Source organism: Gekko japonicus, unplaced genomic scaffold (assembly GCF_001447785.1).
Source record: "Gekko japonicus isolate JY-2015 unplaced genomic scaffold, Gekko_japonicus_V1.1 scaffold4245, whole genome shotgun sequence".
Taxonomy (NCBI): domain Eukaryota; kingdom Metazoa; phylum Chordata; class Lepidosauria; order Squamata; family Gekkonidae; genus Gekko; species Gekko japonicus.
The window spans coordinates 40,394-56,322 of NW_015165369.1; the positions used below are offsets into that span (position 1 = coordinate 40,394).

The 15,929-nt window shown below is 42.7% G+C and overlaps 1 protein-coding gene across 1 annotated transcript in view; it reads left to right on the plus strand.

Annotated features, from left to right (window-relative positions):
* The first annotated feature begins 14,318 nt into the window (after positions 1 to 14,318).
* Positions 14,319 to 15,929, plus strand: part of GK (glycerol kinase) — a 41,179-nt gene continuing 39,568 nt past the window's right edge. The window contains exon 1 of the mRNA XM_015410620.1: positions 14,319 to 14,517. Within this exon, the coding sequence (XP_015266106.1) occupies positions 14,437 to 14,517 (81 nt within the window). The 5' untranslated portion in view covers positions 14,319 to 14,436. The remainder of the gene's footprint in view (positions 14,518 to 15,929) is intronic.

A 15,929-nucleotide genomic window follows, 5' to 3' on the forward strand; every position in this document is an offset into this window, starting at 1 on the left:
TCATCAGACCCCACCCCCTGCTCTTCCTGCAGCCTTACCTGTGACAACATCAGGCCCTGTGCAATGAGTCTCAGGGTTTAGGATTAGGAGGGTTTGGCAATCTAATCCCCCAGGTACTCATGGCCCCACATCATAAAAAATTTGGCTATAGGTGTAATTAGATCATGAGAATTCCTATGTATACTGCAGATACATACAACATATTTTCAAAGATATGTTAATTGTTTAAATGCCGAACTGGGCTGCAGCGGGCTATGCCGATCGGGTGTGTGCACTAAGTTTGGCATCAATGTTGGCCACAACTAATACACTATAACGCAGAGGTGTCAAACATGCCGCCCAAGGACTGGATCAGGCCCTCAGAGGGCCCCATTGCGGCCCCCAAGGACCTGGCTGTTTCCTGCTTCCTTTTCCAGTTTTGCTACTGCCATGTCACAGATTGCTTTACCAGTCTCTCTTAATCCCACAGGAGAGATAGATAGGCAAGCCTCTCCTGTGTGATTGAGAAAGTCCAGTAAAGAACTGGCTGAGGCTCCTCCCCCTTCCCCTCCCAAGGGGAGGGAGGGAACAGCCAGAGTTTACTTCCTGGCCAGGCTGCAGGAGACAAAGGGAAGCCTTTCTTTCCTTCCACTGGCTGAGGATCCTCCCTGAATGGAGGGAGGGAATGGAGGGAGGCCTTGTTCTGCTGGGCTGCCTCAATTGCACAGGAGAAATACCAAGCACCTTTAAGGCCAATAAAGTTTTGTTCAAGGCCCTCAGTCTGTGTCAGGATGCCTTCTCATGTTCTTGACCAGCACATGAAGCAACTTACGCACAAAAGGTTACAATGCCCAGCCATTTCATGTTTTCCCCTGGGTCCTAGTCTTAGAACACTGAGCATGAGATTTCTGTAATGAATGTCAATAAATCAAAAGTAGATTTGCAGCTTAGATACACACCTGAACATCATACTCAAGATTGCTACAGCACAGTCATTTTGATACAATAATTCAAAGCAAGAGGTATCAGTTATCAGAGACTGTTAAACAGACAAAATTTTGTTAGAGTGCTAATGTTTTAAGCATGTTTTATTTAAAGTTTAAAAATATTTAATTGTGTCTGTCTGTGTTCTTTATAAAGTTTATCTCTCCACTACCTGGCACTACATTTTATGACACACATGGCCCAGCCCAACAAGGTCTCATTTATGTTAGATCCAGCCCTCATAACATATGAGTTCGACACCCTTGCTAAAAGGTGTGTTATAACAATAATACATTATTGAAGAGTTCTCTGTCTGCAATAAAGTTTAATTCTATATCCACATAAGCTGCTAGTACTATTGTGACTGTATGGGACTGTTTTGCCCAAATAATATACTTCCTTTGGCTTACCATAGAAGTTACTTTCTATTTTCTATTTTTATTTTTTCCTACCTCTCAGATGGCAAAAACTATGATACACAAGCTAAGACAGAATATGGTACAAGCAATCTGCATCTCTCTCTCTCAAGTATATTCAGAATTTTTGTAAAGAACTAAGACATTTATAGTTAAAATAATAAATATATAATTATAAATTCCATAACTCTGCATTCAGCACATATCCAACCTGTGGTGCGTGAGCACTGCCTTCTGGTCGAGTACTGGATCAGGTTCAAGGTTATGGTACTAACGTTTAAGGCCCTTAATGGTCTGGGACCCACGTATCTTTGGGACTGCCTCTCCTAGTATACTCCCCAGACACTACTGCACTTGGTTGACAAGAGCCTACTAGTGGTCCTTGGCCCAAGAGACATCCAGCTGCCCTTAACCAGGGCCAGGGCATTTTCTGCCCTGGCCCCAACCTGGTGGAACTCTCTGTCGAACAACATCTGTGCCCTGCAGGACTTAATGCAGTTCCGTGGGGCACGTAAGGCAGAGATGTTCTGCCAGGTGTTTGGTGTTAGGAGCATGGACTCTAATCTGGGAGAGCTCCTCCACATGCAGCTAGTGGTGTTACCTTGGGTCAGTCACAAGTTATTTCAGAGCTGTTCTCTCAAGAGCAGTTCTCAAAAGAGCTCTCTCAGTCCCACCTACCTCACAGGGTGTCTGTTATGGGGAGGGGAAGGGAAAGGAGTTTGCAAGCTGCTCTGAGACTCCGAGTGAAGGGTGGGGTATAAATCCTCCTCCTCCTCCTCCTCTTCTTCTTGGTTGAGGACAGTGACAGCTTTCCATCTGGCTGGCACTCCCGTATTTCCTGCCTCGCCCCCCCCCATGAGGCAGTGGCATATTCTGGCAGTCGTATTGCCATCTTATTGGTTATAGGCTCACTACTGTTTTATTAATATAATATCTGAATTTTATTTAATTGTGAATGTATTATGTTTTAATTGATGCGCACCACCCTGAGCACTGTTCCACAGGGAAGGGCAGTTTAAAAAGCTAATGTAATAATAAATAAATATTGCAAATACTAAAATGTTGTGCTAAGTTATAAATTATATATTTTGTGGTCTTAAAGCAATAAAGTAAGCTATTATTGATATACATTTCAAATTTCTGCCAAATTTCTGGTTTCCCTCCCCCCCCCCCAAAAAAGAGAGAAGAAAACCTGTTCTATTTTAATAGTTAAGATCTCCACAAGATGCACATTTCTACAGAGATTAGAACTAGGCTACCAGAGATCATTTGGAAGGGGAACGTTTCTGCCATATCCATCCATGGCCACATCCATCTCATTGATCTCAACCTATGGCAGTTAATATTTGACTGTATGGCAATTACCTGTAACTCTATTCATTCCCTGGCCATAAGGAATGGAAACAAACCATCCCACATACAGTTGAAATGAACATTTTGCCTATTCTCTCTAGCATCAACTATAGCTGTCTTTCCAGCTATTTGAGATAAGCAAATTGATCTAGACATAATGTGAAGATAGCAGAATCTTTATTTCTATGGAATAGTTCTTGTCTTATTAAGTAACACTTTGCATTGATTAGGCAATAAAGAGAGGCTTAATTATGCAATGGGCAATTCCATTAATGGTTTTGTAAGTCCTAAACATTTCTTTATATCTCAGAGTATAACTGTCATAGATGCAACGAACATGCAATTGAGCAAACTTCAGAGGACGGCGGAAGACCGGAAGGCCTGGTGGGAGCTGGTCCATGGGGTCGCGAAGAGTCGGACTCGACTATGCGACTGAACAACAACAACAATAACTGGTTCTATCAGCAAATTGTTGCAGGGATTGCCTTTGGTCACCAAATTGATCAGAATGAACCAATCATCAAATATGAATGCAGTTAACTGCTAATTAAGAAATCCTGTTGAATTAGTCTGAACTTGAAATTAAATGCAACTAGCGTCATGTGGGGCACACAGAGAGAGAAAATGGTCCTATTCCATCAGATCTTGACTGCTACCATGGGAACCTATCATTGGCCTATAATCCAACCTTTATGGGGCCTTTGGGCACAATCAGTTTATTATACTATGTTTAAGTTTGCAAGTATATGGGATTTTGAACGCAAAAAAGGTGAAGGAATATCTTAAAGGGACCAAACTGTTATACAAGAAATATGTGCCCAAATTAGAACTGTTAAACTGTTGAAACACCTGATTCTTTCCCTTTCTATTTGTATGATTATAAAACTGATTAATAATATGGTACCATAGATAACATGAAATATAGCAGATAGGATATAGAAAAATGAACTATATATTGGGAATAGAATTTTGATTAATGATATTTGTTGTGGAATATAAAGTTAAACAAGGAGGAAAAAGGAACTATGTATCTAAAGATGTTGTGAGCGAGACAATGTCTAGATATTTTTAAAATGTATTGCTCTTTCTTTTGTTTTGTTTTGTGTAATCCTTAAAAAACTAATAAACTTTGCCCATTTGGGCAAGTGTTTTAAAAAAAGTTTATTATACAACAGAATTACAATTTATTGCACTTTATCCTCCTATCTTTCCTCAAGTTGCTCTTCAGTTTTGAGGGTATTGTATTCTGAAAAGGCAAACGATAATATTTTGTACTTGGAGAAATGCAATATTGTCTCAACATACTGTGCTTATCGGTATTGTTAAGTGGAAAGTGGCTGACAAATAGCCATGTAAAGACAATCCGTGAGCTGAACATGCATGGAGGTAGAGCATATATAAGTGTGCTGCCCTCCCCACACCATCACTGGATCATGAGCACAGCGCCTACATGCAGAGGAGGTTTCTATATGTATACTCCCTCCCCGTGACCAGCAATGGTGCTTTCCAAACACTGGTGATCATGGGAAGGGAACGTGCATGTGGACACTTTCTCCATCTCTGGAGGCCTCATTTATACTTTTACTCTGTGCCTAGTGGTTTCACTTTGGAAGTAAGTCAATATGTTTTTAGTAGAATATAGGTATCATTTATTTATTCATCTTATTATAGGTATTTAATTTCACATTTTTCTATTTTTACAGCAATTCTTTCCTGGTCCATCTTGTATCTATGCTACACAATTGTATGATGGTATTGTACTATGATATAAGCCAATATGCTCCTCATTGTGTTTGACCTCTGAAGAAGGCCTATACAGGCCGAAACACATCAGGTCAAGTCCACTGGCCCTTGTGTGCTACATTTTGGCATTTTTATATGAGGTGTGATTGGTCCCATATATGTTTTTTTTAAAATTCTTTCTTAATAAATACATGCATCTTTGTATGCTATATAAATTAAGTTTTTATTGTTGGCCCTCTATTCTGTTTGACTTACCTTTTAGGTTCCGGATCCCAGGTTTCAGGGTTAAGTCCCCCCCCCCTTTTCTGTCCCTAGCCCTTTCTCCAAGCATTCAGATGGTACAGACAAACCAGGGCTCATTCACAGGAGGGAGGCAGAGCTGGTGCACTAGTGTCTGCTGTTCTCCTTGCGCGTTCAGTCAGCTCATGAAGGGAGAGTCATTTAGCAATAAGAGACCTCACACTGTCTTCATAGGGTTGGCAGCTCCAGGTTGGGACATACCTGGAGACTTTGGGGGTGGTTCCTGAAGAGGATGGGATTTGGGAAGCGGAGGGACTTCAGTGGGGTATAAGAAGATCATAGAGTCTACTATATGCCTGTGATACGGCTCCAGAATGGGAATAGTCTTTCCCCCATGTATTTTAAAGTAGCAAATAACAGCATGGCTACCTTTCCCCCACCCTTGTAAATCTGCCCCACAATTTGTGAACATTTAATTTATGGTTGGGCATAAACTGGAAGTAATAGCAGCTCAGCTATTCTCTTGCCCATCTCAACTAGTTTATGTGGGTGGAATATAAATGGTTATTGTAATAAAAAAGACATTTGCAGGAATATTACATAAACTCTACAATGTGACCAGTGTTCCCTCTAAGCTGAGTTAGTGTGAGCCAGCTCACAGTTTTTTAGCCTCCAGCTCACACATTTTTGTCTCAGCTCAGAAAGGATGGCTCCTGAGCAAACTAATTGATGCAGGAGCCAAATTGCTCGCTCACAACTGTAATGCCAGTAGCTCACCAAGTAGAAATTTTACTCACAAGATGCCACAGCTTACAGGAAGCATTGAATGTGACCTATTAATGTAACAGTTCCATCAGCCTTTTCATCCAGATTTGCCTTCTGGATCCTTCAATTGAACCTTTGTAAACTAATAGCTCAGGACATTTGTCTTGTATTCCATCAGGTTTGGTTTTTACTGGTAAAGTTGTGCTTTAGTGAAATAAATACACAATATTCAGAATCCATTTATTTTCTTTTTTAAATGTATATCCCATTTTAACCATTTTAACCCCATTAGGAGTCCAATGTGCTTCACAACAACAGTAGAACTATATGAAATACCGTGTTTCCCCGAAAATAAGACACTGTCTTGTATTTATTTTTTCTCAAGAAGACACACTAGGGCTTATACCACAAATGCATAGAAATCCTGCTAGGGCTTATTTTTGGGGTAGGTCTTATTTTCGGGGAAACAGGGTAGCATTAAAAAATGCCAATACAGGACAGAAAGCAGCAGACTAAGATGAAATTATAATCAACAGCAGCAAAAGAGTTCAATTGCAAAAGCATTGTGAAATAAAACTGTTTCAATCAGTTTTCTAAAGTTCTAAAAGGAAGAAGCCTTGTGGTTGTCCTTAGGGAGAAAGTTATGGAATGATGGTGCCATTATTTTTAAAAAACTGAAATTCTTGAGATCATTAGACAAGTCTGTGATAGTAAATTAACTCAGAGCAGGGCTTCACTAGACCCGAGTAAACAAGCAGGTTCAGGTTCAGATAGGGATAGCTGTAGAGCTGGTAATATCACAAATATTTGGTAGGAGCTCCCAAAGCACTTTGAGATCAAAACGTCCATCTGTGCAATGGGTGGACACAAATGTGATGACCAACACTTGGAAAAAGCAACGTGCTGTGTAGAACACACTGTCATTTCAGCCTTATGGTGAGATATGTAGTGGTTGTAACACCAATTGTGAACAGTGACCACAATGCTATTAAGTTCTGCATTCAGATCAATGGAAAATTACCCCTAAAGTCCAAAATGGTAACATTTGATTTCAAAAGAGGGAAGTTTACAAAAATGAGGGGAACAGTAAAAAGGTAGCTGAAGGGGGAAAACAAGTGAGTCAAATCCCTAGAGGATGCTTGGAAGCTATTTAAAGCCACACTAATTGAAGCCCAAATAGAATGCATTCCACGGGATAGGAAAAGCACTGCCAAGAAGGCCTGTGTGGTTAACAACGCAAGTCAAGGAAGCTATAAAAAATAAAGAGGCTTCCTTTTAAAAATGGAAGGTCTGCCCCAATGAATAGAACAGGAGGGGACCAGAAGCTATGGCAAAAGAACTGTAAGTCAATAATTAGGCATGCAAAAAAAAAGATTTTGAGAAGCAGGTTGCTAAACGCATCCAGACAAACAATAGACATTTTAAAAATATATCCAGAGCAGGAAAGCAGCCAGAGAAGCTGTTGCTGTCTGGCATGACTCCAAGCCCCACTGCTCACCTCGGTGCCTGGGTGCACCAGTGGCAGTGTTTGGGAGCTGCTCCAAGCTCAGAGCAGCGCCTGGTATCTGCCGGCACCTCAGCCGGACCCTAAGCAGCTTCTACACAGAGGCCAAGCAGCAGCTCCACCACTGCTACAGCCTCCATAAAGCTTTGCTGCAGCTACTGCTGGGCCTGCTGCTCCCAAGATCCTCCAGACATGCTGGTGGGCCTCTCTCTAGCTCTGAACAGGCATTTAATTTATTTAATTTAACCCCCTAATTAGGCCTATAGCCAGAAAAGTTTTATGGGGGGGGCAAATGAGTACAGTGGTGGTCAGCCCATCATTATTTATTTACTTTATTATTTATTTATTTATACTTTATTAGTTATTTACCAACTTTCTACTTGAGGCTCAAGGTGGATTACATGGTATAAGAACATTTTAATCAAATAGCATGAGAGAGCTAATAAACAATGCAATAGGACTAGCTTAAGAAAACTTACAAAAATGCAAAAAAGTATCCAACATGCTATGTCAAGCAATGCAGAAAATGGAATTACAAAAAATTAAAACAATGCTATAAGAGCATGATAGAACATACAACATAGACTACAGACCTGTTCTGTATAAGCTTTATAAAAATGCCCTCCGAAACAACTGTTTTGTATAGTTTGCAGAATTAAAGTGTGAGAGCCTTCTTCCAGTTACTGAAACATGAATCTTTAAATTCAACCTTATTTTTTTTGTAAATCACTAACTCAAGGCTTTTAACAGTGCCCTGTGAATGAGATACCTGTGGGTTAGCATATATTAGCAAAAAGAAGATTTGTGCTCTCTGGACATAAATTCTGGACCTCTGGACCTAAATTCCTTATTATTTGTCTCCTGTTCTGTCAAAAAAAATTCTCCAGCAAGAAGAGTTCTACAGGACTGTTGTGGAATACTGTCCAGTCTCCTCTGTCTTTTTCTTTACTTTCTTCTGAGTCTGCTACAACACCTTTTTAATCCCTTCATTCCTTAATCTCTCTCTCTCTGCCTTACTCCAATATGATTTCACTCCCCCCACCCCTGCAGGCTTTTAAAATCAGGACTCCTCAGCCCTGCTAAATGCTAATCAGACCATCACATTAATTTCTCACACAAGTAAAGTAATGCTCAAAATCTTACAATCATACATGGAATGAGAAATGCCAGATATTGAAATTGGATTCAGGAATGGAAGAGGCACTAGAGATCATATTGCAAATTCACTTTGGCTAATGGAGCATATGAGAGAATTTCAGAAGAAAAGCAGCTTGAGTTTCATTTATTGCAGCAAAGATGTTGACTGTGTAGATCATGAACAGCTATGGCTGGTTTTAAAAGAAATGGGTGTGCCATACCATCTGATTGTTTTGATGTGCAATCTGTACTCCAGACAAGAGGCTAGTCCAGACAAGAGGCTACTGTTAGGACAGAATATGGAGAAACAGAATGATTTCCAATTAGCAAAGATGTCAGACAAGGATGTATTTTATCTCCATATCTCTTCAATCTATATGCAGAACATATGTTAAAGAAAACTAGATTAGATTTAAATGAAGGTGGAATGAAAATTGGGGCAAGGAACATTAACAATTTGAGGTCCCTGCCACATGGCAGGAAAAATACTGTCAAAAGTGCGGCTTTTAAAAGCCGCACCAAAAAAGAGACGCCGCGGCGGGATCCCACGATTCCCTGAGCCACGGCCGAACTGCGCATGTGCAAGCATGCGCAGTTCGGCCGGGGGGGCAGGGATGCGCCGGCGGAAGGACGCGCCGGCAATTCCATGGCCGGCATTGCTGCGGCCTTTCGAAAACAACCACCTAAGTAGGTGGTTCTTTTTTGCTGCGGTGTTTGGGCGGAAGGGGCTGATCGGGAACGGACACGGCACGCTTCCCAGATGTTGCTGTGGGATCGTGCCCGTTTGCTGTGGCCCTGATCCGTTCCTCTCCCGGCCCAAAACCTCTTGTGTGACCGGGGCCTGAGATAAGCAAATTATAACACATTACTGGCAGAAAATAGTGAAGACTTCAAAACAACTCTTGATGAAGGTTACAGCAGAAAGTGCCAAGGCAGGATCACAGCTGAACATTCAGAAAACAAAAATAATGATTACTGGGGAATTACACAACTTTAAGGTTGACAGTGAAGGAACTGAAATTATTCAAGATTTTCTATTCCTTGGCTCCATCATCAACCAAAAGGGAGACTGCGACCAAGAAATTAGCAGGAGACTGAAACTTGGAAGGGCAGCCATGAAGATATTCCAAAGATTCTTCAGAGTAAAGATGCATTGTTGGCGACCAAGTTAATTCATGTTATAATGTTTCCAATTACTATGTATAGGTGTGAAAACTGGACAATGAAGAAAGCTGACTGGGAGAAAGTAGGTTAATTCAAAATATGGTGTTGGAGGAGAGTTTTACAGCTACTGCCAAAAAGACAAATAAGTGGGTTCTAGATCAAATCAAGTCTGACCTCTTCCTAGAAGATATGATGACTTAACCAGAGGTAACAAACATGCGGCCTGGGGGCTGGATCAGGCCCCCAGAGGGCTTCTATCAGGCCCTCGGTGGAACTGGCTGTCTCCTGCTTCTTCTTCCAGTTCTGCTGCTGCTACTGCATTGTAGCTTGCTTTCCAAGACTCACTCAATCACTCAGGAGAGATAGATAGGCAAGCTTCTTTTCCCTGCAAGGGCTGAGGTGACTCTCCCTGCCCCTTTCCCTTCCAAGGGGAGGGAGGGAACGAGCCAGAGCTTGCTTTCTGGCCAGACTGTCTCAATCACACAGGAGAGAAAGGCAAGCCTTTCTTCCCCTCCATTGGCTGAGGCTCCTCCCCAAAGGGAGGGAGGGAAGGAGGGAGAGCTTGCTTTGCTTGGCTGCCTCAGTTTCAGGGGAGAAATACAAAGCACCCTTAAGACCAACAAAGTTTTATCCAAGGTATGAGCTTTTGTGTGCCTTGCTACAGTATGAGTGTTTTGTTGGGCTTGTTATTGTTAGCCGAACTGCTCTATCTACAACAGTTGGCAAATTTTACTCTAGGTTATTTTTGCCAGCTATACCAAGGTCCAGTCCACCCCAAGGATTTTACCAGTAAAAGAGTCGAGGCTGTTGGTTCCAAAATAATCTGTCTTTTACTTAAGGGTTTGATCTACCTCAAAGGCAAGTGTGAAAGTTTGGCGTCAAGGAACTTCCTTGATGTGCAGATGAAGCTTGGCCTTTCCCAGGTAATCAAAGAGGCATCTGGCAGGAAATGCTCATTCAGATGTAAAGCAGAGATGTGTACAGATCATCAATGGGGGTTGCCTTCATGCAAGTTGTTGTTTGCTGACCATAATGGTGATGTGTGCTTTCTCTCTCCCTCAGGCTAGTAGCTGTGTATTTGAAACCTCATTAACATGTGGTGCAGGCACCTTCTATGTGTAACTTCACAACAGGTGCTTTGAACAGCTTTCTTTGAGCCTATGGCACAGTCCATGTAGTGTTTGGCAGCAAATATAAATCCATAAAGCAAAATATCAGTCTCATTCATAACATTATGCTGTGGTTCTCCTGGGTGCAACTGGGTTCCCTCCCCCTTTTCATGATCCAGTTTTTCTCAGTAGCAAAGCAATGTGAACTATTTAGATGAGGAATAAGAACAAGCAAGTGAGGTGGGTTAGGCTGAGTTTATGTGTCCAGACCAAGTTCACCCGGCACATTTCCTTTGGGGATTTTGAACATAGACTTCCCAGACAGTTGGCTGGTACTGACCACTGAGGAAGACTAGTTTTGTAGACAAACACATAGCCTTCAGTCTGTGTCATGGTGCTTTCTCATGTTGTGGACCAGCACATGAAGCAATTTATGTACAAAACATTTTATGTTTTCCCCTGGGTCCTAGGCTCAGAATTCTGAGCATGAGATTTCTATAGTGAATGTCAATAAATCAAAAGTAGATTTTCAGCTTACAGATACACACTAGAACAGCATACTCAAGATTCCAACAGCACAGATGTTTTGATGCAGTAATTCAGAGCAAGAAGTGTCAGTTATCAGACACTGTTAAATAAACAAAATATTGCAAGAGTGCTAATGTTTTAAGCATGTTTTTATTTTAGGTAAAAAAATCCTTTGTGTTTGTGTCCTTTATAAAGTTTATATCCCCGTTACCTGGCATTACATTTTTGACACACCTGTCCCGGCCCAAAAACAATAACAAATTAGTTCGACACCCCTGGACTAAACTGAGGCTATCGTGCTTTTGGTCACATTATGAGAAGACAAGAGTAACTGAAAAAGGCAATAACGCTAGGAAAAGATGAAGACAGCAGGAAAAGAGGAAGACCCAACATGAGATGGATTGACTCTACAAAGGAAGACATGGCCCTCAGTTTGCAAGACTTGAGCAAGACTATTAACAATTGGACCTTTTTTTTTTTGCTGTCAAGTCATGGCTGACTTAGGTGACCCCATAGGGTTTTCAAGGCAAGAGACGTTCAGAGATGGTTTGCCATTGCCTGCCTGTACATCATAACCCTGATATTCTACGGTAGTCTCCCTTTCAAATATTAGCCAGGGCTGACCCTGCTTAGCTTCTGAGATCTGACAAGGTCAGGTTAGCTTGGGCTATCCAGGTTAGGGCGTTTTTGAGGACATTAATTCATAGGGTTGGCATAAGTCAGAAGTGACTTGATAGCACTTAACATATACATGCAAATAAATATTGTGTCAAGAAAAATTAATTCTCTGCATTCGGAGACTGTATTCTGGGCACACGCAGAATGCTTTCTCCTCACTACACAGTAACCATACACATCTATCTACCTGTAATTACCACTTAATTTCTAGGTCAGAAGAAGTTATTTGCATACAAGTGTAACTTGGAGATCCCCATTTAGGGACTGATTAACTGTTATCTCCTGTACCTACCCACCTCCAGCTTTCCTAACACAATTTTTAATCCTGTCCTACAGTCTTACACCCTGCAACATCTCGTGAGTATAAGTACACTAATTAAAGGACTCATGAGCAAATCTCTTTGCTCTGGATAGCTGATGTTGTTCCATATTCCAGATATGTGGCTTCAATGACTTCTGTGCATGTCTGCTTGTATAGATAACTACTGCACATATAAATTGGAGATCCAACTACAACTTACATTTACATATAAATGGCATGGCATGTTTGTCCCAATCAAAAGTGCAAGCAGTGAGGCTTCTGAACTGAACAGGAAACTTTATTCGAAAAAAGGCAGGACTCAGGTATCAAAAACCTGAATTCCAAAGGACAAGTGAAGCTACAACCTTTTTTTATAATAGTGCAGTCTTTTTGACATGTGCAGATGCCCATTCTTTTGTTTAACTCCACATGCTTCTCTGTCCCATCCATGGTTATTCTCACAAATTCTTCTCTTGCCGTTAGTGCCTGACCATGCAAGTAATTCCCTAAAGCTCTTAGTACCACTCTAATTGGCAAGGGAGGGTAGAATCTTTGACTGTTAGGTAACCTTTCTAAATTATGGTGCTTACCTTACATTACCTTACGTGCCATACAAAGGAATTTCCCTTTGCTATTATACAAGTGAGCAAGCAGTGAATTTTTCCTATTGAGCTATTATTTTTCATTTCTAACCAGAAACCCAAAATGGCGTTTCTTTGACCCTTGTACCACAACTACATGCAGATACCATGTGGTAATACAACCAATGTTCCCTCTAAGCTGTGGAGTCCTGTGAGCAAAAATTCTATTTTCTGAGCTACCGGCATTAAAGTTGTGAGCGAGCAATTTGGCTACGGCATAAATTAGTTTGCTCCAGAGCCCTCCTTCCTGAGCGAAGACAAAAATGTGTGAGCTGGAAGCTAAAGAATGGTGAGCTAGCTCACACTAACTCAGCTTAGAGGGAACACTGAATACAACTATTCAGTGTGGCATCACTAGGCCCTATAACATCACTAGCACCTCTAGCCATAACATCATCAGGCCCCACTCAATGAGCCTCTAGGTGTAGGATCATGGGAGTGTCATGTACTGCCACTTTCAGAGGCTATGCCAGTAGGCGTCAGAGCATCAGGAGAGTAGGAGGGACTCAGTGCTTCAGTTTCTCTTCTCAGTCTCCATGCCAGCAGGCTGTAGGAGGGCAGGGCCTACTAAGAATCTGAAGAACCAGGCCAGGCCTAGAGCTCTAGAAACAGCTTAGTTAAGTACGGTTATTCTTTATTTCAATACCCAAAGTTCCCACCCTAGAGTTACTGTTAATGAAGAGGCCTTCAGCCAAACAGAACTGGGTGTTTGTTGTCTGTGCCACTACACAAAAGGGGGCTTGGAAATCCTAGTGCTATCTCACCCTTGGTCTACTCATGCCACCTCCCTATAATGTTTCTGGCTTTGGGCCTGATTCTACCAAAGTGTTTGTTAAGAATTTTTAAAATGGCTAATTGTATGTGTTCATTATGCTTACAAGCAATGTTCCCTCTAAGCTGAGTTAGTGTGAGCTAGCTCACAGTTTTTTAGCCTCCGGCTCACACATTTCTGTCTTAGCTCAGGAAGGATGGCTCCAGAGCAAACTAATTGATGTAGTAGCCAAACTGCCGGCTCACAACTTTAATGCCAGCAGCTCACAAAGTAGAATTTTTGCTCACAAGACTCCACAGCTTAGAGGGACCATTGCTTACAAGTTACCAATCCATACATATTGGTAAAGGGTGAGCAATAAATTAGCATACAGCATAATGAAGATGTTTAACAGAATCAAGGACCAAACAGGAATAGCAAGCTTGGTTTTTATGGTTACCATTTGTTTGGGTTTAATTCCGAGAAAAACACAGCGATAGGAGATAAAAATGTCAACAGTGGCAGATGTATCCTCAGTTGTGGAATGTAACTCTCAGCATCCTTTGTGTCAGCTTATGGCAGAGAGAGACTTACAGCTCTCAGAGTCCTACAGGCCGTTTACTGCGATTGCCTCACAATAGAGAGTAACAGGATGGGCGGGGGACCCTTCACGATCTGCGTGTCCCTCCGCATCTAAAGCCAGTCTCCTTGCGTCACTTGTGCCGTCATCCACCTGCCCCCCCTTAAAGTTCCACATTCTTGTGACAGCAACAGCAAGTAGAATGATATAGATGCCAACCAGACACCAGCCAACAATAGCTTGGGAGACATGATGACACTCTAAATTCACCCCCGCCCGTCGCTTCACTCGGGTTCTCCGGTCCGTCTCCTACAGCCCTCGGGAAGCCCCGCCTTTTCCTCCTGCTATCCGCACGCCGATTGGCGGCCAAGAGGCCGCGTGTTGGGCAGCTCCCCCTCCCCGCCCCCTCCCCGCCCCCGGTTTCTAATCCGGGAGGGCACGCGCCGCTTTATGGCGTGAAGAGGGTCGGGCAGTGTGCCGGCTTCAGGGTTCTCTTCCTCATTTCCTGCTCTGTCAGGGTCGCCTAGGAGACAGGCCAGGAGTCGCGCGGACGGAGCCTCTCCATGGCAGCGGCTTTCCAGAGAGGGACGATGGGCCCGCTGGTGGGGTCCATCGATCAAGGGACCAGCTCTTCGCGCTTCTTGGTAAGCGTGAGAGAAAGCAGACGCTCCCGGGAGAAGGGGGGAGGTTGCCCTTGATGAGAGGACGCAGCTGGGGGCAGAGGGTGGTGAGGCAGTTGGGCATGCGCTAGCCATGGCAGCTGCCTTCGGGGCTGAATTTTGGAACGCGTGAAGCAAGAACAGGTGTGAAGTGCTATTAGCAGGTGCAGAGGATCTCGCCCGTCAGAGTTTGAGGATGGTGTGCCCAGGCTGCCTTCGAGCCTCGCTGCGACAATACGTTTCTGTAAAGCGTGTGTTGTCCATGCAATTAATGCTGATCCCCTTTGCCTCCCTTACGCTGTGACTGGTGTCCTGGGGGGCGCTGGGTGTGCAGAAGTGAACTGTCTTTGGGAGGAGGGGAAAACTCTTTCCCTTCAGTGACAGCAACTGGCTGGCGTCTCATATCTCCTCCTCCTAGGGTTTAGATTCTGCGAGAGGCTGAGGACTGCGTTGGGAAGGCCTCTCGTTTGACCCTTATCTTCGGGTCTAGGGTGTGACGAACGGGGGTGGGCTGGTTCTCCAGCGCAGTGAATATTTCTGATCCTTCCAAGCCATGCATTGCCCTTGCCAGGTCTCTGGTAGCTTTCATGGAGCTGTTTTAGTGGTTAATATGTGCCATACTGAGGAAAGCAACAGAAATATAAAATCACCCTGCCTCCTTAGGCTACAGGTTCTGTTGAGTGCTGAACCAGGACTACCAGGAAGTTCTAGTATAACTTACATTATTGTCATCAGAAACTAACAGAGGCTGCATAGTTGTAGTTGTCAGATCTTTAATGCCTTTTGGTGTTGAGATTGATGAAGATAAAGGTGCCTGTGGCATGCAAGAAATGTTGCCCTGTATTTACCAGAACCTTGTATCCTGTTTAAATAACCTGTTTAATACAAATCTATGACTGCAGTACCCTATTTCCTCCAAGAGATTCTGGAAACTAAGCAGGGTCAGCCATGGTATTTGGATGGGAGACCACCAAGGAATACCAGGGTTGCTACACAAAGGAAGATAATCGCAAACCAGCTCTGAACATTTCTTGCCTTGAAAACCCTACAGGGTCGCCATAAGTCGGCTGCAACTTGATGGCAAAAAGTAAGAAAGAAATTTACTACAGAATAACTGTGCTATCCTAAGAACACTTTCCTCAGAGTAATCTCCATTGAACAAACATGAGTAAGACTCTAAGTAGACCTGCTCAGATTTGCTTTGTGTGTTTCACAGAACAGTTACTTTCATGTAAGATCAGAATACACAGCAGTTGTTGGAGATCTCTGTAGCTGTTGTTGATATACAAGAAGATGCAGATTTTGTATACTGGGGTTTTGTACATTGACTGCCTTTGTATGGAGCAAGTTGGAGTCTAGGTGGCTGCCACTACAAATTAATATTTCCCCAATCAGGC